Genomic DNA, 27,840 nt, shown 5'->3' on the forward strand with positions numbered 1-27,840 from the left:
GGTAATAGGCCAGTTGGTAGAGCCTCTGCTATTACGTCTGTGCTTCCAGGTGGGGAGAGACAGCCAAACTGTGTGCAGATAAACAAGGCTATAGGCTAAATACCAATATAAACCAGCTGAATTACAGGTCCCAAGAAAAAGGGACATTGAAAATGAAGCCGCCGCCTGGCTGAACAGCTGAGCTGGAAGCGTACCACACGCGGATCAGTCCATTTTGGAGCTGTTAAACAGTTGCTCCGTTTTCCCTCGCTCCAGAGGATGCCTAGGGACTAATTCCTGCAGTCCCCAGAGAAGCTGTTGCCTCTTGGATGTAGGAGCAAAACTGTGATAAAGCTGCTGCTATAACATGGATGGGAGCAGATTTATTACTGAGGTAGTCATCAAAACCCAACCAGCAACACACAGAGACAGTAATGCTGGTTACTGAAATAAGTTTGTATATACTGAGAGAAGCAAACACTATAAAAATCCATAGAAAAGGGGAAAGTGCTAGCCTTAAAAAGCTTACTTTACTAAATATATTTTTAAATATATTCTGTTCAGGACTAATCATTCCTGTTAGTGACAACTAAACTTTCTTCTCTATTCATCAAATTTAAATAGTCCCTTTTTATTTAATAATCTAAAGCCAGATAATGTCTAATTCACGTCATCTACCATCTTGCAGGGTGTGTGAGGTTTCAATACCTTTACCCACTATGAAGAACATCTAACATACATATTCAGCTGCTTTTCAACATGGGCAAGGATAGCAAGTCTGTCCATGCATGTGCCCTACAGACAAGTAACCAGACAGAGTAAATAAAATTACCTCCGCAGTGGGGCATTTTCTTCAATGTCCTCCAGGGTCTCCAGAGAAGATCGCTGGGAGATCAGCCGACGCCTGCAGAGAAAACAAAACACAAAACAGCACTGTTGGTTAGAGCGTTTAAGAATGTAGTCAGAGCTGTTATTTAGTAAAGCTCACAAACTGCAGAGATAACTGATCTGAGCCGTACGTTCGGGTATTAATCAAGGTTTGGGGGTTTTTTTGGTGTTGCTTATCTTAAAAATTCAATTTGATTCCAACCAGAAACAAACTATTTCATTAAAGCTTCTATATCAAAACAGAAATTGAAATTTTCCACTCTCAGCTGTTCCTCCTCCTTAGTTTTCTCCATTTTCAAATTTTCCTTTCTTTAAAGGGGTTTAACACCCACCTAACACCAGTTCCTCCTTTGCAGTGTCACAGCTTGCAATACTGTAATTACAGCTCTACAACAAATAATGAGGACAGATGCATCCAGACCGACTTTGCCATTCACGCTGTTCCAGGGGATGCTTTGTGTTATAACTATTTCTCTTTGCTCCCTGCCCACAGCTTTTACCAAAAAATGCCACTCGTTCCTCAGTAATGCCTGTTCTGTTACTACCTCATCCCCCTTGTGAGGGGTGACTAAATAGAGGGAAAAAGATCACAGAGCACCTAGTACTGGGTACAAAACAGCAGTATAAAAAGGCACTCTATCACTCTGAGCAGCACAGATTAGCTTGCTCATGTTTTAAATCAATTTTCTTCGTTTGCGTCAGATCCCTCCCCACTCTGTGCTGAAATAAAGTTGTAAAGGAAGTTTCATCCTTTCTTTCCAAGCCTTCTCACTGTTGTAGTGGGCAGGGAAGAAGCTCTGGCACAGGGTTGCCTTTAACTGTAAGTGCCGCTGCACAGCCTCCAAACACCCGAAAAGCAGCACAGAACTAAGAGCTGCACTCAGGCTTCCAAAAAACTCTGGGGTGGGGAAACACAAACCATCAGACAGACCCCCCTCCCAGTGATTTTATATCCAGTGATAAAGGTCCTCATATACACCTGCATTTTTCTCCAATTACCTTAATATTCTTCCCACCAAGCTGCCTGACTCCCTCGATCTGCATATAAAGAGTTTCCAGAATCAGAAAATGTTATGAGCACCCCCGTGCCTGGGAGGGCGTGGATTAATTTATTCCTGGGCTGTAGTTTCACAATAAATTGTTTTCACTGATGATGCCGGTGTAAGCAGTTTCTAATCCCTCCTGCAATTTGGTAGCCCCTCCAGTTGCACTGCTGCAACTGTTCCTGGAGCCATGCTAGAAATCAGATTACTGAAAAGTTTTCTATTCAAAACAACCCTGAGGTTCGGTGATTCAGTTTACTACTAGTTCAGACACCAGACTTGTATCGCTAACCCCCAGACAACACATTTCAAGAAAGTTTGAATGCGTATGTGGGTTTTCAAGTACTGAGAAAATCATAAAAAATATCCTCAAACAATTTATAGAACAACTAAGTGTGAAGCATAATCCTCCTAGGAAAATATGTAAACCTAAATCCCCTCAGGCTTCGTCTAAATTAGAATTTTAGATCTGGTACAAGATAGCATGCACTTTCAAAATGCTGCTAAAGATGAGGAAATCTGCATTTTAGGATGTGCTCAACTTGCTCACATAGACAAAGAAGATGACACTAGACATCTGTCTCCTGTGCCCACGGGTGCTCCCTTGGCTCCACCCATAGTCAGTGGGCAGAGACATTTTTCTAGGGAGAAATTCAAAGCAAGAGAAGTTCCCTTCCATTTTCAATTCCATTAGTCCATAAACAAAGGTGGGAGGCTTCAACTACCAGCACCGCTTGATGTGGCAAACGACAACTGTTGCTTTTTAATAGCTCTTTATATGTTATTAGCTTAATAGCGCACTTAGACAATGATACCCTCCCATCTTGTGGTGATACACTGCAAAAAGCATACTAAAACTTTGCATGCTCATTAGTCAAAGAGAGATTAACGACACTACAATCTTACTACCTTAATCCTATTAAATGTATCAAACTAATAACGTAATATTTCACCTAGATTGCAGGCTAGAAGCCTTAAGGCGCTGTACAACACCAGGTGCATATTCCAACCACCATCATAACTCTCCTCCAAGTCTTCCCTCAGCCAAAGTTACACATCACCCTCAACTTCATTGCTGATGGTTGGGTGGAGATGGGTTTGAAGATTGTATATCTTAGGTTTGCATCTGTGACTAAAGCAGATGCATTCATTGGTTGGCAGAAATACGTATGGTCACTTTTCATCAACTCTAGGGCAGCTTTACACACTGGTCATCTGGCTGTCCGCTGACCGTCCAAATCCCTTTGGCACCCCTTGCTGTTCTTAACTGTGCTGTTACACCCAGCACAGTGAATGCACGCTGCCTCCTGTGTTTTGGCTGCAAACCGGGAACGCGACACAAGCTGGATAGGAATCACTGCCACCACTTTGGGCACGAAAGAACTCGCACCGACGTTCACCGGTAGTGTTTTTGTAGTATTTGGGGGGATCTAAATATGGCAAGTAAGTTCCCAGAGGTTCTGAAAGAAGTGGGGAAAGCTGCTGTGCTCATCCAAGCTTGGAAGAGGGGCACTGATAGCTGAATGCAAACTGAACTCTGGACAAATCCATCGAGGAAGGAAGAAAGGAACAAAGAAAAGATGAAGTCCCCAAAACTGGAGTATGGGTCCCACCAAAGCCTAAAAATGATCTAAACTGGGGCTGCCCCAGCCCACCTTCTTCCCTGTGCTGGCCTTGGGACTACTGAGAGTAGGCATATCCGGTACTGCAGTCAACCCAGCTGAAAACTGCCCCATCCTTCACCTCACCAGAATCATTAGTTTTAATCAGCTCGGCTCCCCGCAGGCTCCCAGGAGCGCCGGTGAGGCAGGCTTGCAGCAGCTCTGCTTCAATGAGTTTATGCTGCCCAGGAACTGCACCCTCTTTTCACTGAAGAGCCTCAGCCACAATGAAGTATGTGCAATTATTCCATTTTATCTTAAATCTTTATTTTGAGGCCTAATTAAGATGACCTAAATACCAATATGTATAAGCCTTCCACAGCTGGATATTATAGCACAAATGCCAACCAGTGAACTTACCTACTGTGAGCTAACTCACATCCTGTGCCACATGCACATGAAAAGAAAAAAAACTACTTTTGAAAAAGTAAAGCTTTTGAAAGGGTCAGGGAATACAAGCAAAGCCAGTTTTTCATTGTCTCTATTAAAAATTAATCACTTCAACTTGTGCTTAATATTTAAATCAATTTATCATATTCCTCTCTGTAGGCAAGCGGTCAAGGCTTGTCCATACAACTTTTAAAGGCGTTATTCTTCAAAAACTTATTAACTTATTTTACCAGCTCATATACATAGACTTCAACTGAAATAACCAAAACTGTTTTATACCACAGATCACCACCATTCTGATGCAAAGCTGTGTTGATACCTGTTTTATAGTAAGTGTCTTGCTTCAAAAATAAGTAGGAGAAAATCCTTCTAGTGTTAGATAAGAGTATCTATAAACAGACCCAAACAAAATAGCATTATATGACTCATACAAGATTCATGCTTCTGGGATAAGTCCATAGGCACATGAGTCTTGAATATATGAACATTTTAAAAACTTGTATAGGGTATATCTTAGCTAGTTAACACACACTAAAATACAACTGGCTTTTATACTAAAATTAAAGATGTTTTAGTAAAAACGTTTTCTCCTAGTCCAGGCAAAGCCTCAAAAAAATTGTTCCTCTAGTTTATCTACCTCATCCTAGGTAAACCCAACTCACCCCTCTCTCCCCTCACTTCCATGCATATACAAGAGAACATTTTTAGCTCCTAAAGACGGTGACCTCCTAGTTCTAAGGACCAGCCCTTGTAGCACGCTGTTGATCACAGCCTCATGCAACTTATTGACTTTTCTATTTTAAAATCATGTAAATCACTTTTCCTTAGAGATCTATCTAAAATAAACTTTTCTGTTTCTTCCCTGTTCACTGTGCACTTTTTACATGAGCCTAGAAACAACTAATATCCTAAGATCAAATTCCAAACCAAATCCAAAGAAAGAGACCAGAGGTATTTAGTGCACTGGTATTTTAAAATGTTGCTTTCTAAGACATTCATGATCCTGTCTGCATACTGGATTTATCAATGACCAGATGTCTGAATTTCTGTGTAAGGGTCTTAAAATCTAAAATGTCTATTTTCCCTCTCCAAAGTCAGATTAATATGTGTCTCAGTTGCAAAAATAAAATAAAGCACAAAAACGAATGAAATAAAGCAGGTCTGTAACCAAAAGAGCAAAAAGCCAAAATGAGTACTCTACAAAAAGATTCACTGTAACCAACCCCCTAATCTCTGAAAAATTAATTTCATCATCAATTGCTGCAAAATACTCATCTCAATTACGTTAAACACACAAAATCTTAAGCCACATAGAAAGAAGGTGATAAAAATAAGGAGCTGCAATCAGAACTCTGGATAAATCCATTCAGGAAGGAAGGAAGCAGATGATAATCCAAGAGATAAGGAAAAATAAATCCATGTGTAATGACTTTCTGGCACAGCTACAAAACCAGGAGGAAACAGCTACACTTTAAATATACTTAATTTTTGTAAAAGTTGTGGGTGTGTTGGTCCCCCTTGCTTCTGTTAAGGTTATGAACCTGCAACTTCTGCAGCCAATAGCGCAGGTATTGCTGGCTCCCAGATCACAGTCATCCATTAGGACAACCTTCCCCTGTTTGTTTGGGACAAATCAGTTTTTCAGGGCATTTACAGAGACACCTGTCAAGTGGGTATTATGCAAGCCCACAAGCAACTCACCCAGAACCCAGGAGTTAAAGCTCTTGAAGAAACTGAGCTAGATCTGTAGCTCTGTCTCCATCTAAAGAAATGCTCTACTTCAGATGAGCAAATATGGATACAGTTCATTATTACTCAGAAAGTTACATGTGCCTGGGTTCATCACTGCTATGCAAATCCCCTTAGAGATACAATTACCATGGGACACACTAGTGCTAATCACTTGGACATTTTCTGAGTTAGCAAAGATAGAAGAACTTCAGGGAGTAAAGGCATCTCAGCAATTGAAGGCTGTTGGTAGTTCACGTGTCCATATGGTCGCCTCTTCCCTTCAGCTGGCCAGCTTAGGTATGAGAAAAATGAACATGCATGAGCAAGAGCCACTGGGTAGAAATGCAAGGGCTGTTATCTTCCGGTTATAACTGCATTTCTAATACTGTGATTTAGGAGCATCAGAAAAGCACCAGACTGTCTGGTATTCTGAAAATTTTGAAATGCTCATTTTGACTGTGCCTTCGTCACAAAAGATGTGTCCTGCATTCAGAAAGACTATCCTAAATATGGATATAAGGGGAATGAAAAGAAAGCCATTGTAAAACTTGCAATGATGGGGAATAAAATCAGGATACCTGTAATGATGCTTCAGGGCCTGTCAACTGATGTAAGCGGAGGGTTTCCCTTTGCCATCTGCCCTTTTTAAAGGTGCTAGTTCGGGATGCTGGGAGGAGCTGGTGCCCAAAAGCCAACTGACTGTAGTCCTTTGCAAACACGCCCTGGGCAGTTTCCAAAACGCATTCCGGGCTTGCAGCTCCCTTGAGACAACTTAGGCAGAGCACTATCTCAATCCTACCTCTATGGGAGCAGCACACCCTAAGACTGTTTTTTCATCATGCTTTACATTGCTTCCCCAATACCAAGAAGGCTTGACTAGTAAAAGGAAAACAAGAAGAGTATTCAGCAAGATCTAAGGTGAGGCTTCTAGGTGCTAGATTGGAAGCAAAAAAGGCTAAAACTAATATATATATACACACACACACACACACACATTTTAGTCTATAGTTCATAACAAATTCTGCTGCTTCAGTATTTCACAGTCCCTTCAGCGCATGCTGGCCACAAGCGTATCTTCCAGGTAACTCTGATCTCCAAAAAGGTACGTTTTGATTTACCATTCTCCTCCCACTCCTTTGGGGTTAGGATTTGGGTATAAATGGCAATGTGTTTGCTGGCTCTTTCCTGAGCCAGGGGAATTAGCAAAGGGTTTCCAGGCCCAGGCAGTGCCCTGTCCTGCGCAGCCACAGGCATGCACGCTGCACGCGCCATCCTGACGCCTTCCCCAGCTCCTCACCGTGGGCACCTGAATGCCACCCCCCTCCAATTCCTAGTTGGCCTGCTGGCTACATACCTCCACCCAAACTCCCAGGCTAAACTGGCTATTTCATCCTTCTGAAATATGAAACAGGATGTCAGTTGTATATTTATCACCATTCACTTCATGACCTCTAACTCCGTGACCCAATGTTAACCCAGAGGAAAGCCCTGCTAATGAGTCACCTCTCACCCTCTGTCTGCAGTTTTTACTGGAATTCCTATGTCCCAGCTAGTTTTCAGCCTGCTTTTTTGCCAATATCGGAAAAAGACAAACACAGGAAAAACAAATCCTGAGACTATTAAATATTACTAAGGAAAACAGAGTTTCCAGGAGCTGCCCAAACTGATATAAAGCAGTGTTTAATTATGTGCCATAATTATGTAGCAAAGCCTTTCTCCGTAAAGAACATCAAATCCAATTTAGAACTTTTAAACTGTGTAGTGTATTGGCAAGGCTACCCAGGCCAGGAGTTAAAACATCTGGTATATGTTGAAAATGGGTTAATTAGTTTGTCAATTCAGTAGCTCAATCCACCAGACACACACACACACACGATATACCAAGAGAAATGCATTTACAAGTCACCTGCTTCCAGGCAGGATGTAAATATGGTTTATGACCAGAGCCTTTTGCAGTGTGGTGTGAATGAAGGTCTCTCTGACACACAAATTTGGAGCCAACGGTACTGTCAACAACCTGGTTCTGTTGGGAAACATATTACAAGGAGAGAGAAGCCTTCAAACCTTAGGCTAGAGATAATTAGGAGAATAATACTACGCCAAGAGCCTGTTCAGTCTCCATCAACTCTTTGGGGATAAGCAGAAAGACGGGCGGAAAACAAGGAGTGAAGGAGCTATGACACGAACATGTCTCATTGCCAAACTCCTCCCAAAGCAGACATCCTCCCTGCACTTACTATCCTACCCGTATTGCCATCTGAAACCTTCTCCAAGCCTCATCCTTTCACAATTCACAGGGCAGGAGCTTGGAAAAACACAGTAAACTGCTGCCTACTGACTTGTCCGCATATAACATGTGAGTGTACCAGGTACATATACTGCCATCCTGAAGATAGGATTTTCGTAGACATATCAAGAGATTGCATACAAATTATTCCTGTGTCAGATACAGAGTACAAAAAGAAATAAACAATAAATTGAATTAATAATGACAATACTAAAGTATTCTACTGACATTTCACAATGTGCCAATGCAACACAGTATTTTGTTCATGAACTTTTATACAGTTTTATGCACTTATTTTTGTAAATGGCTGACATTTCTATCATGACTCTGTCCCAGTATTCCACAGTCATCAGCTGGACCTGGTGGACTTCTATCAAATATAAAATCAGGACTAACAGCACTGTGAAGAGATAGTGGAGTTATACGAGTATTGCTGAGAAGCAAACTGTTTATTAACAAAACATTTGAATAGCATGTGTGTGCACCACACGTGTGCAGGAACACAGGAAATATGGTGGAACTGGTTTTTTTTTTTTTTTCAGCATCTTGCACAATTCCACTTAATACATGCATTACCAATCTTGCTAGAAGATGTGGTTCTGGGAGGAAATACATTCAAAATTAGGGACTGATATGAAGTCTCTGGAGGAGGAAAAAGGGGGGGTTGAGAGTTTAGCAAGAATGGAGGAGCAATCCCCAAATGTCATCGATTCGAGAGTCCCCTTCATTTCTACCTTCCTCAGCTGGATTCCCAGTTCATTCCCAGAAGATGGATCCTGCTTGAAACCACCTTCTCTGTAGGTGGCTGCCTCTGCACCCAATCCTCCTGCTACTGGCCATAAGCAAGCCATAACAAGGAGCTACACTGCACTCGGTAAGATCCGTTTAAAGACAGCAGAGCTCTCAAAGTTCCTGAAACACCCCAAACCTACATCCGTGATATGTAACCAAGGATTTACAGATTAACTGTCTTCTATTAACTTTACTGACTCTGCAGCAATGAGATAACTTTGAGAAAGCTTGTGTGCAGTGATTTATTTTGAATACGCCAGAACACTGCCATAGCTCTCTTCTTCAGAAACCATTACCTCACAGCCTAACACATCTTATCATGGTAAGGTATCATTGGGCACCAGCTTTATTAAAGACGCTCAAACCTAGCAAAGGAGCAAAACAAGATTAATCATTTATTCTATGACAACGAGGGTGCTTGCCAAGGCAGACACAACAGCACTGTAAAGAACATACAAGTTCTTCATCTTTATGTCCTTTTTCTACAGTAAAACCTGGAGCATAATAGCTTTTGTCTGATAAACGTTAATCTAACGGATTCTTCATGTGTTGTTTCTGCCTGACAAACTCAACTCTGTGCATTGTAAAATAATGAACATTTATGTCTATCCACAAGCAATGTTGCTACTGAAGAGTCAGATTCTAAGGACACCTATTCCTAAGAACAGAAATAAAGAATAAATACTGAAATCAAGAGCAATGTTTGAATAAGCCACACTACAAGACCAGCTTTTAAAGTATCAAATCCACTAATGTCATATTTCAGAATAGGAAAAGTTCTGAAATTAGCGAAGAAATACTCTTGAAAGTTGAGGTTAAACTACAGCCTTTTCCTGTTTGTTTTGCTTTATTTAATTCTTGATATTTCTTAGATTACCTCCAACCCTATCTCCTGTCTGTCTTGCCTCAAGACACACATGTACTATTTGGGAAAATAAATTCTGTATTGTCACAGCTTCAGATCAGAAGAGATATCAACAGGCGTTAATAAATCTCCCCACTGAAAATGTATCTTAGACATAGCGAATTGCTTGGATAAAATTCTTCTGATAAAAAAAAAAAGTTTCCTCTGTGAGCAGAGCATAAAGACCAAAAGAAAGAAGTGAAAGCTAACATGAGGTGTTTCATGCATGAGATATGAACTCGGGCGCAGATGGTGACTATCAGGGTGTGTTCAGCAGTGCAGACTTTGGAGTTAGTTCTGAGCACAGTTGCTACAAATTCCCTCCGGATCAGGTGCTCTTTCCCAGCATCCTGTTACATACCGAGAAGTTAACACTGGCCATGCCTTCCTCTCCTGGTCCATGTATTGCTAAAGCCCAAGCCAATTCATATGGTTCAGAGATGGCAAATATCAGATATTCAGTATCGAATACTGGATATACTTCTGGATATCTGAGATAACACTAGGTCCTGGAAGACAGTCCAGTGCCCGAATTTTAAATATTACCACACCCATAATGCCCTCTTGTTTATTAGTTCACGCAGAGTCAGTTTTAATGCCAAAGACATTTAAGCATAAAATGATCTGTTTACTTTAAAAACATACTGCAACAACAGAATCACGATTCAAAATGGTAAAACCATATGCATTATTAGGGTAAAGAAAGATCCTTATTGTCAGGAATAACTGCTTTGACATGCTAGCTTGAGAGTCCAGGGCTTGCAAGAGAGCGCTTTCCCGCTCTTTTCATTAAAGATAAATCCTGGAGCCAACCAGCATAATCGCCCTGGCTAGACCAAACTATCTCCTCTTTTCCTGTGTCCCTGCCACTGGGACTGTCGTTCTGCTGGCAGAACTTCTCCTGCCACTGCCAGTGATTTCTTGTTACTGGGTGCTGGGTTGATAAGTGGTAGCAGAAGATTAGACCATTTTCTTCTTTCACTGTTGAGGTCTCTTGCTTAGCACAGCATACCCAATTAGCACACTCCCAGTTTGAGGTTGCCTTCTTCTGGTACAGATTGCTATTAAAAATTAAAATATTTCAGCAACTGGTTTATTCCATTTAGTGCACACAATCCTCACAGTGAAAGAACAGCTATGAACTGAACACGACTGCACATCCTACTGCAGTTAAACACGCAAAGGCTAACCACGATAAGAGGGTGACATCTCAGGGAGAGGTTCTCTGTGAAGAACCTCACTCCTCCCTACCCCCAGTACGCATGATGGGGACTCCTCACAATATTGGTAATGTTTCACTGTTTAACCGTACCATTTGCCCACTGTTAAGTTACGGTGGTAATGTCAAATACTTAGAGAAGTTTGTCAGAAACCCTTCCCTCCTCTTTTCACAGAGCACCCAGCAGTCATGCCGAACAAACTTTTAATTGACTTGCCAAATGCAGCTATGAAACCACACCGAGACCTCCCGATGAGCAGCTGGCGACATTAAAAAATAAAGAGAACTGCTTTCCCAGCATCAATACTTCCCCAAAAGCACGCACAGAGATCGGCACGGGCTGGAGGCTCAGAAAGCATCCAGCCCATTCCCTATAGCAAACAGTCTCCTACCAAGGTTAGATCCCCACTCACCAGCTCTGGGAATATACTGTACTCTGCAACCCCAGATAAAGCCGGACCTGAAAGGAACCCAAATTTATGGATTTTTGTATTCTCATATTCCCCACTTATTGTCAAAGTTCTGAATTATCAGAGGTATGGGAGTAGTGGTAATTCTGTTATCTGTTAGTTAATTAATTCTGAGCAGTCTCCTACTTATTAGATGGAGTGAATTTTTTTGGGTGCCAACTAGTTCACAGGCCAGGAATTATCCCGAGATACAACTTTTCAAACAGTTAAAAAAAAAAAAAAAAAGCAGATTCATCAAAATGCCAAAAGTGACAAAAGCTGCCAGGACACAGGCAGCCTGGGTCTACTGATATTTTATATTATCAGAGCAATAAGAAGCACCTCATTATGACAAATCCAGACACCAGATTGCTATTTAGAGGGCTGTTTTAAGACCAGTGATACTAGAAGGGAGAGTGAACACAACACCCAGATTTCACATGTATGTCCTTGGTGAGCTTCCCTGTCTTGGGTCACCCATGACAGTACCATGTTCACTATCTTCACGTACAGTCAAGCTGCAGCAGAAGAAACAGAGGCAGCAGCTCAGGTACTGATGGTTTGCAGAGGAGAAAGCGTGCAGCTCTTTAAGCACCCTGATTGTTGTGCCAAATAATGCCAGTGATGATTCCTGACGTGTTCAGGCTCTTCAGCACACCCAAAAGATACACTGCATTCACATTATGCAATGAAGAAGGTACGAATTTAGCTGAGCTACCACTAATGTCACAGTGACCCACTTCTAATGTGTCTTGAGCTCTTGACCTGATCTATCTATAGTTCATATGCAAAAAAAAAAAAAAAAAAGTAGGCAAAGTAATCATTAAGAGTACAGTTGCAACCCATGTTCTTCTGGTAGAGATAATGAATTGAGAACTGGTTCACAGGTTAACCATTAAAGAAAGTCTAACCAATCTGAGTTACCCAGCTGTTAAAATCACAAGCAAATTCTTAATACAAGTGTTATGTTACCTGTGGACAGGAGCTACTGGGAGAACTTAAAGTAAATGTGCACTACTTCAAATGGGGGCCTACAATCACGGTAGGTGGGGGAAATGTCCAAAAATGACTAAAGTTTTCGGAGGGGCAGTTTATTAGAGAATCTCCATCCTATGCCTCCTAGGCTCAGGAAAGGCAGGTTAGGATCCTGCACTGGGAAACAGAGACTTCTCCCTTGCTAAAAGCCATTGTGATAAGCTTTACTAACAAAATATTCAGATGGACATGAGACACGGCCAATAATTCAAATTCTCCAAGCAGAACTGAAGCCAGCTGCAGGAGGTGCCTGTCTTCCAATGTTTGGGAAAGTCCAGGAGCAACACGGAGCCAGGTGATGTGAAAAAACTTGGTATGGAAATCCAAGCATATGCAGTGATGCAGCGTTTCTGTTTTTGTGTGCTCCTACCAGTGTGGGTACTAAGGTAGCTGTGCTAAGTACAGCCTTAGCTAGAGTCATAGATCTTTGGAATAGGAATTTCTTAAAGGTCCTCTACCATCATCACATCTCCTTAAAGTAAGTGAGGGAAAAAATTATCTAGCCCTTCTTTAGCTGAGAACCTATTTTTTTGTATTTTTCTCTGTTGGTATTTGTTTATATACACATGCTTTTTAGACAGTTTTAGGAGGAAAAACCTCTAAGCCAATGCAGAAATGGACATATTTGATACCTAATGCTTTGCCTGTTTGCCTGGAACAAATCGATGACATAACCACTTCCCTCACATGACGAAGGTTAAGGATAAAACCTATACGGATGCAAGCTAACAAAGATTTTCTGTCTGTTTGTCCTTCCCCCTCCTTTCCCTTCTCCAAATCTCTACTGTCAGCAGCATCCTTTAGAGACAAGGGGGCCAAGATTTCTTTCAGAGGCTGCGTTACTGCCTGGTTCTCCATCATTTGGAGGTTTTTTTCTTGATATCAGAAAACGAGGCGCTTTGACATCTGACTCAGTGGCAACTTTGCAGCTCATTAGCAACGACCGAAGCTGACAAAAGGTTACAAGGAACCAAGGACAAGTTTCTCAGAGCATCTCCAGTCATTTCCTCTAGGCCAGCAGCTCCTGGCGGCCGCCCGACGAACATGGTTTGCATTCTTCAGAAAGTCAGCTCTGTTTCCCCACAACGCCCCCCAAAGCGTAGCCTCATGAAGCACACAAAGAGCCCTTCTCATGCTAAGGGAGCACACTGCAGGATTCTGCTCACGTGCCTTACGCAGGGATGCTTTGCTCTAACAGCACAGGAGAGAAATTTGAAAGGATTTACAGATTAATCAGGCAGGGAAAGGATGTGGGTTAGGACTGCTAGAAGTGTACTCCTCTGGGATACTCTCTGCAGCTCGGCATACCACAGATGAAATGAAACACGCTTTGGGAATGCAAATGAATTAGGATGTCACAAGAAGTAATTCAATTTGGACCGGCAGGGATTTAAATTTGCTTAGTTACCTACAAGATCTTTACTTAACTGTAATCCTGGAACAATATCTAGTATGAACACTGATTTGCACTTCATTTTACTGCTGTTTTAAATGATGCTTGATACCTTTCTCTTCGAACAGTTTTTTAGGTCATGTTTATATTATATATATATATAATACATATATGTGTGTATATGTATGCACACATGCACTTGCACACTCATGCATACTCTGTAACAACTTAGATTTGCAGAATAGTGGGATTTTTAAAACATGTAAGAACATGGGTAAAGTTATCATTCATATCAGCAGTGTGGAAGAGATAAGTGGAACAAGACAGCTAATTAGACATTCTTCATTTCAGTCCTCAATAACCACAAAGAGAGTCTGGTTTTTTTTACTGCAGGCCTTGTCTTACATCAAATAATTTGTAGATAACAAAAATAAGTTCTCTTCCTGAAGGCACATAAGCAAATATTTTGATATAAAAGATGAAACAGCATTAGAAATTAACTGTAACACTTCTTCCCTTCCCCAACCACTAGAGTATGTCCATGAGGATGCATCGCTAATCTATAACTATATTATTCATGCTGACAAATTTTGCGCAGTCTGCTGTTTCAGTACTCCAGAGCACAAGCCATTAATAGCCGACTGCCTCATCCAAATGAAACAAGACAATTATCAGATGTAACTTACACAATTAATGCCACTGCTGCCAGCATTTTCAACAGAAATTTGGTTCTTCTATAGCTCATTTGAAGTCTTTAGGGGATATGTTATTAGTACATCTGTCCTGCCGTAAACATAATTATCATTCAAAATTTTATTTCTCATGCTGATCAGGAAGCACTTTAGGTCAGCCTTTCACTGGAGAACACACATAAACAGGCAAGGGAATTTAACTGCTCCTGCTAGCCAAGGTCGTATTAATTGGCAGGAGCATTTCTATTGCTTTCCAGTCAAACCTACAGCGATTTTCTGAACAGACACAAGGCTAATACTAACCTTAGATATTGGAGTCTGTCATATTTATGCAGCTTGTTTGGCTCGTGAGACAGTTTTACGTGCTCCATAATTCTCCCCTGCTCGCTCCTACCCAGGCTTGTGCAAATCCCTTGCACAAGCCCAGCCTAATGGCGCTGCACCACAGGGAGCAAGCGGCCACCTGACTCACCATCATCATGACGATTTATGAGTACCAAAAATCACGTCCATGCCCTAGAAACTAGGGAACACCTAGGGTAATGCAACATCACTTTTAAGATATAAAAATAAGCTTCGGCCAGATGTAAACAGGCATTAGTTAAACTGATGCCAACCAACACAATGTTTAATTTTGTCCAAGATGAACAGGAGTTTTTAAAAAGCAAACACTGTTGAGATTATCTAAACTCCGGTACTTTACGTGCAGAATAGCCCACAGCTAGACTTGATATACAGGGAAGCTATCTTCACAGACAACTCTGTATGTTAACCTTCCCATTAGAAACAGAGACCTACAGAACATCCTGACACCAAAATAAGATTAAATGAAGTAAAGGTCAGCCCCTGCATAGACCTCCTGCAAGCTACAGCTTCATAATTTGTTTAAGCCAGCCATAGTTTATGCTAATAAACTATGCTGTGACCAAAAGGGGCCATCCTGCCTTAACCATGTATCCACCCTGTTCATCACGAAAGCAGAAGGGCTTGCGCAGCTGGGAAGGCAGGGAATCAATCCTGCTAACAAGCAGAAAAGCAAAAAAACCCGAACAGTGATCAAATGGATCGAATTCTGTGAGGGAGGAAAAGACCTGCCTGCTCAGTTGCAGTCCTCAACTAGACCAGCCTAAAACGATCCTCAAATCACAGCAACAGACCTGGTGTTACTGCTTCCCGCCCGGTGCTCCCTTAGTTCCACCCTGTCCCTGAGTTTCTCTCAACTGCAACTACAAGTTTCACCTTAAACTCAGCCACTCAGTGGGAATCTAAAACAGTCACAGGTTTAGGCTGGACTCCTTCAGGTTCAACGGATACAGATACCACATAGGCTTTTGCACAATACCGATCAGATTGAGCACTTGGGTATGCAAAAACATAACTCCAGTGTAGTTGATGCTTTTCTGCTTCATGCAAAGGAAGGAGGACAACATAATGGTATGAAAATGAGAATCCAATAATTTTTCTTCATAAATCAAGCATTCATTTTTTTCTGGTATTTAAAAACTGTCCACCAAGACATAAGGGACTTGCAGGACACCCCAAGGTTGATGGGATCTTGCTGCTGTACTAAAGGGCTGGGAAGGAAACCAACTCCTCATGATATCAGAAAAAAAAAAGTTTCAAAGAGACATTATTTTGCTGCTGATAAATGGGTGATAAAGTGCATGAAATATTTTTAAAACATGGGAGAAATTCATAAATCCCAACCAAGACAATTGCTACTGTAGGCTGCCATTTGCATATGTAGAACAACCACATGTCCATAGAAACTACTAAATTCACTATGTTAATATATCGACCAATTACGGATTATATTCAAGGCAATTTATTCCTAGATCGTTCTGATGTTTCCTTTAATTTTGTTAAGACAAGGTGGCTGTGAGAAATGTGCTAGCACAGTGGTTCAATCAATTATTCTCTTTAAATTCAAGAACCGTGCATATCCAGACTGCTTAATTTCTCCCATACATCTGCATTTTCACATCTTTCTTCTCTGAAGAGCTTTCAGAAGCTGAAGTTTTAATTAGAGCACTATTTTTGATCCTAATTTTCCAAGCCGCAGTAAGCTGCCTCATGATCTAATCTGATGGCAAATGTACCATCATTATACAGTGGTTTTGAACCAGTTGCACACTAACTAGTGTCTTATTTTTAATCAGTGATATACCAGGTGCCTTGTGTCCAATTAGAGCTAACAGTCTGCAGACATCACTCTTACTGAGGTCAGCAGATGACTTGCTGAAGCAAGTGCCGCTTGGTGTGAACAAAATGCATCGCAGAACGGTACCTGAACAGTAACACCGCGGCCGTGCCCCTGTGCACAACCACTGTGAGCAAAGGCAAACTTGCTTTTACTGACACCAGCCGCAGCTTCTGTTAATAGAACAGAGTTCTGGAATAGAGTAGCTCACAGAACAGGACTGAGCAGACCAAAGGGCCGTGCTAAGGTTTGTAATACTAAAATAAATAAATAAAGTTTAAAAAGCGCACAACAGAGCTGTAAGGGCAAAATCTTTAGGCTGCAAACGCTAAGCAGCTACAGCAATCAGGAACATGGGCTACATCAAAGGAGGGCACCTAGGAGGGCACCTCCTAGTCACTGGGTACAAGGTTTTGACTAAATTGTGTCGTTCCCCCCCCCCCAAAAAATCTGTTTTCATTTTAGCCAGTATTTTCAGCAGCATCAGCAAACGTCAGGTTTGTGGGGAATGAAGCATTTTGATTTGCTTGAAGTCAACATTTCCCTTTGAAATTAATTTATTTCTTATACTATATATTCATCTATATATATAAGATTTAAAAGACTCATCTTCAGAAAGAAATGGTTCACATTGTTGGAACATGCCACCCTTCTAAAGAATTTTGCTTCCTGAAAAAATGCTCACAGAATTTCCTCTGGTTTGGTTTAACAGAATTAATGGTTGCATTTCCAGGCAAACGGAAAACCTGGCTTACACACAGCTTCCTCCTCTTCTCCATATTTAACAGTTTGCTGTTACGACCGCAAGAAAGATGGCAACTGCAACTAAAACTTTAATCTCCCCCAAAGTCATAATCTTCATATAGCAAATATAATGAGCTTTCTTAGTGACATACTGCAACAATGTTTAACAGGATTGCATAAGCAAAGTTATATTTAAATCCAACAAAAATGTAACCCCCTTCTCCCAGAGAATGCTCCAGCTATAATTAATAACAGATTTCATTAATATTCACTTATCCAATTTTTGCTTTTAGACTTGTATCTAACAAAAGGCAGCGGAGAAGAAATCTCTTCCATTAAAGAAGTTCTGTTAGACATTTGAGATAACATATGGAGCGTGGCCATACTGTTCTCCATCCTCTATTACCCCTCAATTTTATTACATTGAGGTTCTTTCAGCTGCCAGCCACAGACTGCAGCTGCTGGAGGAAGAGCTCCGCAGGGAGCAGGAGGTATCCTGTCACTTCCATCAGCTGAGCTAGCGGGGGCAGAAAGGAGAAAAAGGAATTTTGAGGCATTTTGCAAAGTGGTTGGAAACTCTTGGGGGTGGAGAGGTCTCTCTCCTCCAGGTCCTCTGTCTGCAGCGCGACACTGAGCGTGCAGCCCCTTGGCATTTAAGGGGGGCTTCCCCGCAGCACCCCTGGGACGGCCCCGTGCCGCACCAGAGGAAACGGCGAGGTTTCCCAAATACTGGCACCGGTCCCCCTCACCTCGAACAGGGCAGAGAAGGGCTGTGACTGAAATGGGATTCGGATCCCGGTTTCGGTGCATCAGGCAGCCCCTAAGCACACTCGGTGATTTCTAGCAAATTATCCGGGGAGGGGGCAGGGGAGAGAAAAGCCAGTGCTCTGGAAAGGAGGGATTAATTGGCTGAGGAACGGTACACCAAGCCATCACTAAAACTATGTATTTATCCAGCCTATTGCAGCGTATTTCCTGAACCATCCTATTCCACTTGTGAGGGGTTGCTTTGAATTCAGTTCTCGCGGTTATTTTCCACAGGCATCTGAAAGAAGAGCGAGCAGACCAACCTGACGTTTGTTTGTACAACCTGCTTCATTTAATTTGCAGGCAAACAGCATGCAAGTCACTTCACACACACCAAAAATTCTTGTTTTCATGCTAAAGGGTGGTGATTTTCTGAGCAAACCAGAGCACCAATTCTCTGAAACAGGGAATACCAGGCTGTCTATCCTGTTCTCATGACAACCGTCGAGAAACACTTTTTAATGTCAATAAAGTTACAGGTTTCCCTGGGCAACACAAAGGCTAACATCCCCAAAAGACCAGCTCTTTAGGGCAGTCCTGCTGATAGGTTAGCATTAAGTACATAGTTGAAAGCAGCTAAGAACCACAATGCAAACTCGTACGCCCCAGTCAGGCTCCTGATTCACATCACACTGACCTCTGCACCTAGAGTTTTCCATACTTGGTATCTACTTAGTATCTACCCAAAGTCAAAAAAAAACCCAAACCCCAAACCCTCCAAACCCACCCAAACCTTCTTGAGCACAAATCTCTCCAACATTTTGAGCATGTAGTAATAACAGGGGAGGGAAGGGGAAGCTGGGAGGAAAATGGGAGGAAGAAGGAAACTATTGCTGTCCCTTCCCAAGCATTTATTTTGTTTGAAAAGTTTGCAGATAGCAAAAGCAGGACCTACTTTTCTTTTCTTTCCTTCCTGAAAAAAAGAGATCAAAAAGAAAAAACCACTACCCTACTTTAAGATTATAAATATCACATCCTGTCCCCCTCATGTTTGTGAGGGAACTAGAGAACTGGAGAAAGAGCTTTCATCTGGACTGTAGAGTCCTCAACAGAGAAATCATTCATCTAAGCGTTTGTTATTTTTAACTCCCATTTGAAGCCCAGTGAACTACTCCAGAGAATAGCTAAATGCTCATTAAGCTTTTGACAGAATCAAGCCTTTAATTTTAAAAATATTTATCTTGATCTCTGAAATACACTCATTTTGAGCTCCGGCTGCATGGGCAAATAATTTGACAAACCATGCACATATATTTAAAGAAAAATGAAATGAAATTCAGTATTACAAATCTCCCAAGCTATTACAGCCAATAACCCTTTCCAGTTCTACCAGGCCTGGAGAGCTGAGGTCTGATAGAAATCCTTACTTGAGGATACCACTGGCTAATTTCAAGGGGAAGGTGTGAATGAGTGTATGGGAGGAGACATGACCTTATTTCAAGTCACAGACTACAGCAACAATTGGAGAGAAATTCTTAAAAATAAGGGTCACAAATATAAAAGACAAAAAAAAAAGGGGGGGGCAGTTCTGTGCCCCATCCCAACATCATCTGCTGTGACCATTTTGCAGTCCTGATTCTTGTTTTTTAATGTATTTTTATTATTGCCAATAATTCTATTATTGTCAAAAATTCTAAGCCATCCAAACCCAGATATTCTAATCAGAAACTTCATGACTAACTTCATACCTTAAGACAGGATTAAAGACATAAACATACGGCAACCTATGAGACTGGTTAGTGCTGTGACTAGTTTCAAAAAACGGCCAGAAATGAGGTACTTGTGGGTACCCCCTGCAATGTGACTACACAAAACAACTACAAAACTCGCATTCATACAAACCAGGTAATTTTGAAAAAGCTTCGAGATGGGATTTGAACATCTCTCAGCACAGCAGATGATGACACCCGGACTCACGAGAGAAAGAGAAAAGAAGAAAGAAAATCGAAAGTCCTGCCTGATCAAGTCCAGCATTACAAATTTTGTGGGACTTCACTAGGAAAAGAGTTGTAGGATGAAAAGAGGGCTGGGGGCCCCACATCCAGACCCACTCCCTACCTTACCCTGGGCCTGTTACGGGAGATTTCAGATCACAGGCAATTCACCCAGATGCTCCTAGTTGCTGGGGGCGCCCGACACATAGCAGGGAGCTACGCAAGCCGCCCCAGCCCATCCGGCCTTTGCCGACGTGTCTCTCGGGAGAAGCGTCTTCCCGCGACCAGTGGTCACAAGGCAGACACTACGAGCAACAGAGTCACGGAGAGAGCTCCTACCACTCCCACAGATTCGCACGGTGATATTCGGTGTTTTTTGGAAAGCCTTCTCTACTGGAACTCCTCTGCCAAAAAATATATAAATGCAAGGACTTTAAATGTGCATGCATACATCCCTTCTTTCTCTAGTACTCATTGCCGATTCCCAGAAACCAGAAGGCACAAGACACCTTTGACTTTGTGTTATTTGTTTAAATAACATATACAAAGCTAAAATATATGAAAAATGTATGAATGTGTGTGAATCTTCGAAGAGTCTTATTTTTGCCTTCTGGTATGCAGGCTGCATCTTTTTAAACCTTTTTTCCTTGATCTTGAAGGTTAGAAACTTTGTCCAAAAGACGTAACACAAGAAGATTAGACTGAGAATCTCCACCTAATCCCAGTAGCCCTGGAACTCTAAAAGCCTATAACGCATATTGCAAGACTTTGAAGTTGGCAATATTGGAATTAGTTCCTCTACAGCAAAAATGCTTAATCAGACCATGCGATTTGGAAATGTGGCTAGTGCTTCCAAGTGTCATGAAAAAAAACGCACTAAAATCTTAAAAAACACTAGGCCACTGCTTATAGTATCTTTTAGTTTCCTCCTCCATTTTCCCCAGGCAGGAACATGATGTGCCTGCCCATGCCACATTTCCAAAATGATTAGCGAATTTTGCTGAAGGCACTTGCATATGCAGAAAGAAAAGAAAAGAAGAAAAACCAAAACAACTGAGTCCCTCAAAACAGATGCAGTGGATACGGCTCTTCTACTTCGTTCATTCTCGAAAGATGAACATTTCCGAAAGCTGAAACCTAATCCTAAGAGGCCAGAGTCCCTGACCTCTGTGCTACCTTGAACCAGCAGCTATTTCAGTCTTCGGGTTGTGAAAGAAACTGCTGTAATTGTGGGCACGTTGGCTTCTGCCAGCCTCTGCTTTGGGGCCCATGACCCCTTCAATTGCCCCAGATCACCTCAAGGCACCTTGAGGCATCAAAGTCTTTGCTCTATACGCAGCATTAGACAGAGAACAAAAAACTTGAACAGAAAACCATCCGTAAAAAATTTTGACAGCGGCTCCTCATGCATCTTTAACATACTAAGTATATAAAGGAGAATATAAAGTGTTATATAAAGAATATAAATGCCTTGGAAAAATCTAATTCTGATACCACTTTGGTCATAAGCCAGCTTTTGTCACAAACTTCAATGAGTTAGTGTCCAATATTTCTCTAAGCTGTAATACATTCAGTTTTTAATATTAAAGAAGCTAGATACACATTTCTTTACAGAAAGATCTCAAAGGTGACCATTAGGAGTCACTGTCTCTAAGATTTACAATATACGAGCAGTAACTGAAAAAAGTTAATACCAATAATTTGATCTGATCCTGCAAAAACTCCTTCACTTAAATATTCTTAGCAAAGGTACCATCCGCATGACTAATGATGTACTTCTGCTTAAGCCTCAGCTGATGGGGCTATTGCTCAAATCTAACCATGAAAGTGCCAATTTTAACTGTGTTAGGAAATAAAGCTCAAGGCAGCAAGTCACCTGTTAGAGTAAGATTGAGCATATCTGCAAGTGTTTGCAGGGTCACACTCTGTTTTTATAAAGCCATTTTTCAATGAGAACAGCTTATTTAATAATATTTATTTTGTTTCAAACTAATAATCTCTTTCAAAAAAAATGTGACCAAATATAACACTCAGTATAGCATAAATAACCCGAGAGAGGATATTGCTTTAGAACAGGCTTGGGGAGGTGGATGGGAGAAAACACACACAAAAGTCTGTCTTTTAAAAAAAAGTATTTAAATGTCATAGATATTAAATGCAGAAGTAACAATTCTGATACAGATTTTAAATTATTTCCATGTGAAACAGCTAACTTTATAACATCACACATCTCAGATCATCTGACTTGTGTGTCTGTCCACATATGTGGCATCACAGCCCCAAGCTGAATAAACACAGAGAGGGAAGAAAGAGATTCTTGTTTCCTGGTAAAGCTTATTGCATCAAAGAACTGAAAGCAGGGCAAAAGGCCCATTCAAAAATGTGTCACAAAACGCTTCATCACAGACCTAGGAACTTTGTCGTGAGGGGGGAAAAAAAGAGATTTGAACAACAACATTGCCTAATGCGATTATGTATACACAACGTAATTTCCCATTTACAATACTGTATCAGCGAGTTCAACACCAGCTGAAGTTCTTCTGCCTGTGCTTGTACCAGCTACATCATTTTGGGACAGACCATAAAACTGTTATTGCAAATGCTTACTCTTCCAAGGAGGGTATCAGACAGGCAATTAAACAACATTCCTTCCAAAAAGATAGTTTTATTATCTGTAAATATACATCTCTTTCTTCTGTCTCCAAGTAGGAACCCAGGAAGCACACACTTTTCTAGCATACGTATTTGAAGACTTAAAGTTTTCAAATTATGTATAAAGTAGCATCTGGATAGCTAAGTAATACATGGAAAATAGTATTCTGACAGCAGTTCTGGAGCATACAATGATGAACTACACTTAGCAACCTCCTGAACTTGTCTGCATATAAAAATTACTTCTGATTTATACTAGCCAGAGAAGGGGCAGGTTGTGGAGAAAGAGGCCCTAAAACCGAGTAGGTGTTTGCCTTTCTAAATTCCTTCCTTTGGTTTTTCTATCAAGTGTTTTCTACCCGAAGCAATTTTGTACCTAGCCACAACAAGCATATCGCGCTTTGCAGGATTTTAAGAAAAAAAAATTTTTTTGAAAACCAAACTTGGGAGCAAAACCACTGCAGTTCTAGACAGGAAAAAAAAAAAGGTGTTTTAGCAACTGGAAAACTTATCAACTGCACCTAATACCGAATAAATACAGCTAGTAATACAGAATAAACCACTCTTGCTTGTGCAAATATGGGCAAATATAGTGTGAACATACAGCACTGTTTGAAGTAAAGTGTATTTAAAGCCTTCATAGTAACAGCTCCAGTCACTCTACAACACTCCAACAGACTCTGCAGAGCCTTTCAGGCTACAGTAATAGACAATGTCAAGAAGAAAAAAGGAAGGGAAAGTAATCTGTGTGCCTGCAGTTAAGCTTGATTTTTGAGAGCAAGAACTTATTAAAAGGATGAAGAGAGACTTGGGGGGCAAGGGAAGAGGAGCAGGGGTTTGGGCTGCCCCTCAGCAGTACCTTCTGCAGTACCTGCTGTCCTCATGCCAAACACGCTCACACGGCAACTGGCTGCACCTCCAGCACGGGCAACCCGGCTCCTTGAACCCAGCGCGGTGAAACGATCAGCACAATTCAACAAGTAGAAGGGGAGATGCAAGCACTAACAGACCATCATCTCAACTACCTTTGACAGGGTTGTAACGAGAAAGTGGGGGCTTTCCTCTCTTGGGTGTGATCTGCTAACTGCTATTTGGAAAACGGAAGATTTATATGACTTTATCTTTCCTTTAGAAACAGCAGCATCTCACAAAGAATCAGTCCAGCTAAGAAACCAGAAATATACTTCCTCCACTGTATGTCTGACCATCCATCTATCCGTACGTAACATTTTCTTTTCTCACTGCAAGTCTTTGCAAAGAAGGAAGTTTAAACTAAATGCTGCTATATTAGGGCTGAGGCCCCATACAGTAGTGAAAAAGACAGTGCAAGTATTTGCTTTTTTTTTTTTATTATTATTTTGCTTCTGTCTTCCTTCACCTCCTCAAACCTGAGCAATAGTGAACTCCTCTAACTTGGAGGGGAGAGGGAAATAGTTTTGCAGCTGGATCAGTGCTAGCAGATACATATATATGTACTTGCCAAACTCTGCCCGCATCTGGCTGGAGGAAAGGGGAGAGACAAACTTGCACTCTAAGAAGGGCAGCAGGCAGAAAGGTTACAGCACAACTGCCAAACTATATGCAAGAAACTGGTATGTTGCCCCCTTGCAAGTCTGGTATGTGACTAAACATGAAGACTAATGCCATATTTACCTACATAAAGGTTGGAGACAAAATTTTGCCTGATCGCTTCCACTGAAAGTGAAATTAGCTATACTTTTTTTTTTTTTTTTTTTTTTAAAAACAAACCTTCCTCTCCAGACCTCAAGCTCTGAAACTTCTATTTCCTCACACACTACATGTTCTCTTCTAAAGATGATAAGGAACAAGAGCAGAGCTGTGTTCGCTATGGCAATAGACCTCCGTATTGATCAAACCTACATCCTGTCATCAACATGCAACGCAGAATTCTGCAATTTTGCTTTTTCTGTTTTACCTTCTCCAACAAACAGACAGGAATGACCTCTGTTAATGCAAATAACTATATAAAAAGACAAAAAGTAAATTAACCCAAACGGGTTATCACCTGTGCCGGTGCATGAGCTTGGATCAGAAGCATGCTTTTGAAGCAAGTCTTCCCAAGACACCACACACTTTTTTTGCATCGCAGAGCAGTGTGCAAACAAGGGATTTCTTTCAGATGGCACTAAGGCAGATGACACACTGCAAGAGCACAACTCTGGTGCCCCATCACTACTGGACGTTCAGCCCACAGGTCCAGCCTAGATCTGGCCACACCGTGCACAGAGTGGACATCTGGGTCATGGCAACAAGCTTTTTGCTTTGCAGATCGGCTCCTGTTGGGCCATGCTGCATGTTAAGGCAGACACGGCCTTTCTCAATTCAGAAGGCCCGAGCCTCTTGCAAAGGCTGCAGGTTTAAATAATTTATATCTCCGATGGTTCTTGTTTAGCTTAGTTTCAGCGCATTGTATATTTAAACAGCTTGTGCAACGCAAGAAAGTGCAGCCCAGTGGGACTGACGCTGTCACCTCACAGCAAGGCACAAGCCCATCACATGGGGAGTTGAGCTAGTCTTTCAGATGTGTTTTCATTTCAGTTTTGCTCTCATTTGGAATGTGTGGAAATAACAACTTGAAAAGCAAACAACGGAGAATTTCGGCTGCATTTGTTTAGAGAAGCACAATCTACACCTCCATTTCCTGCTTCTTAGGGCCCACATACCTCCACAGTCTAAGATGTAAAGGACTAGTAGTTTGGTGGCCTCAAAAGTCACATGTCAAGTTTTATGAACAGCATTTCTGTCCATTTCTATTGATGTGACAGCACAACACGCTCTTGTACCCACTGATTTAACCAGAAGTGCTGTTAGCTTCAGTAAAAACAGGATCATAATTATAGTACTCAACAACACCAACTACTCCCCCACAAAATGACAGGGAGGACAAGTATATAAACAGGAGCAGGTCTGGAGAATGCTATAAGCAAAATTATAATAAGCAAAAGCAAATAAGTAAATCTGTGAAAAACCTGAAAGGAAAAGCATGTGCTGTTTTTTCAAGGTGAGATTTTCAAAGGCGCTGAAGAGCATTCCTCAAATTCAGGGTTCACAGGCTCCTTCAAAAATCCCAGCTTAAATTGCTCTACTGCTCTGCTATCTTTAGCCTGAATAACACGAGTTAGATGTCTAATTCAGAAAAAAAACACTGCAGAAGTGAAGTCAAGTCTTCATTACCATAACCTCGCATCTTGGAAAAGTGGATGTGAGGGTCAAGAGCCTCTCAAAAGCTGCACTTCTTCTAGCATATGGAAGTGAAATGAGAAACAAAACAAGACCACGCTGAAACGTTCCTGGGGATTGTACAAAGCAGAGAACTGCAACAATTGCAAGACAACTGGCTGTTGTATGAAGGACCATGCCATCCTCACGCACTGATACCACGTTCATTTATCCTCTCAGATAGTCAAGATATGTGACTGCTTGCGAGGTCAGAAATATTACCTGTGCAACTTAAAATAGAAAAGACAGGCCTAATTATGTTCCCATTTGTACCTGAGCAATCCTGTAATTCAGAGCCTGTTCATTTTTGGGTGTCTTCACCTTTGCAATCACACAATGGCTCATGAGCCCTCCTTCACTCCAGCCCCGTCTCTTCCATTCCTCCTCACCCCCCTTCCCAAAGTAGTAAATTCCAATTATAATCCCCATCTTTGTGAGGTCCTGCTGCACAAGGCAGTTTGTGGGGTTGGGGCTGAGCTCGTAAGCGATATGGAAGAGCAACAGCGTTTTGTACAGCCCTGAGCACGGCATCAGTACCGCACTGTAACAGTTCATCACTGTTGCTGCAAGGCTACTTCCTTCTAGGAGAAAAAGCGTGTGCTCACAAACTCACTGGGAGAAAACACCTGTTTCCATCATGCATTCAACCTTTATGCAAAGCATAACGCTAGCAGCAAAAACTACTGCTGTACTTCAAAGTACCTATTTAAGGGTGCAGCCAAATTTATACAAAATTTGTATTTTTTACTTTCAAATGCATTTGCTCAAACTCTTCGCCCTGCTACACCCTAGGAGTATCTTTGATTTGAAAAGTCTTATATCAATAAGGAAACTACTGAGTAAACAAGAAACCAATATTTATAATAATCTCTTTAAAACAAACAGAAGCAAAAACCATTTGACAATGAAATATGTTCCTTAAAACAAATGTGCATAGACACTTGCTATTCGTGAGGCTACTCAGGAGTTCTGCAGTACCTGGAGTGGCTTCTAAAATATAAAAGCATTTAATCTTGAGGCAAGTCATGCACACAGAAAAATACGGATTTTGCAAATCTCAGAGAAAGGTCATTACGGAGGTACTTAACAGTACTACTTTGTGCTCTTTTATAAACAATTCTGTGTTTTTAAGCAACGAACTCCTAGCTGTGGCTTCTTCTCTATTAGGTTATTGTTAAAAGATAGCATTCTACGAAATGGTAACTGATACCACTTAAAAATCAAACCCAGTTTTGCTTTAATTAAGAAAATAGCTTCAGAAAACTAAGGAGGTGCCTAAGATATATAAAGAATTGAAGACAAGAGGTTATGTGAAGTGCCTTTCAGAAAACGTAATTACACCTTTGTATTTTAAAGAACATTCTTACAAGACTATTAATAGCAGACTGAGATTCATACGCCTTTTTACGTAACACGCCGCAGCACCTGCTCTAGACTTATCTACCCAGCCAATTAAGCTGCACTTTGCACTGTAACATCTGAAAGCTGTTTTTTTTCCCTCTTCAGCTTATCTGAAAAACACCTCAGTATTTTACTGTGCTTAATTAAGAAACTGTACCATTCGCTTATAGAAATTCAGAGAACTATGTCGTTTGCTTGTAACACCCAGGTCTGCACAATTCAGTCTAAGCCCAAGGCATCAAAATGGAGCGCTCCTCTTCACCTAGCACTCTGTCACCTAACCAGGACCTGACTTCCCGCCATGTGAGCCCCACACACCCCTTCTTTTGTCACCCTGCATTTGTCGGGCTGTAACTGACTGAAAACTAAACTGAAAAATGAGGAAGTGAATCTCCACTT

General features: G+C 41.3%; 1 protein-coding gene across 1 annotated transcript in view; it reads right to left on the minus strand.

Annotated features, from left to right (window-relative positions):
* CABLES1 (Cdk5 and Abl enzyme substrate 1) overlaps positions 1-27,840 on the minus strand; it is a 75,624-nt gene that overhangs the window by 38,066 nt on the left and 9,718 nt on the right. Inside the window, exon 2 of the mRNA XM_067290642.1 lies at positions 812-883. Within this exon, the coding sequence (XP_067146743.1) occupies positions 812-883 (72 nt within the window). The remainder of the gene's footprint in view (positions 1-811; positions 884-27,840) is intronic.

Source organism: Apteryx mantelli, chromosome 2, assembly GCF_036417845.1.
Source record: "Apteryx mantelli isolate bAptMan1 chromosome 2, bAptMan1.hap1, whole genome shotgun sequence".
Classification (NCBI taxonomy): domain Eukaryota; kingdom Metazoa; phylum Chordata; class Aves; order Apterygiformes; family Apterygidae; genus Apteryx; species Apteryx mantelli.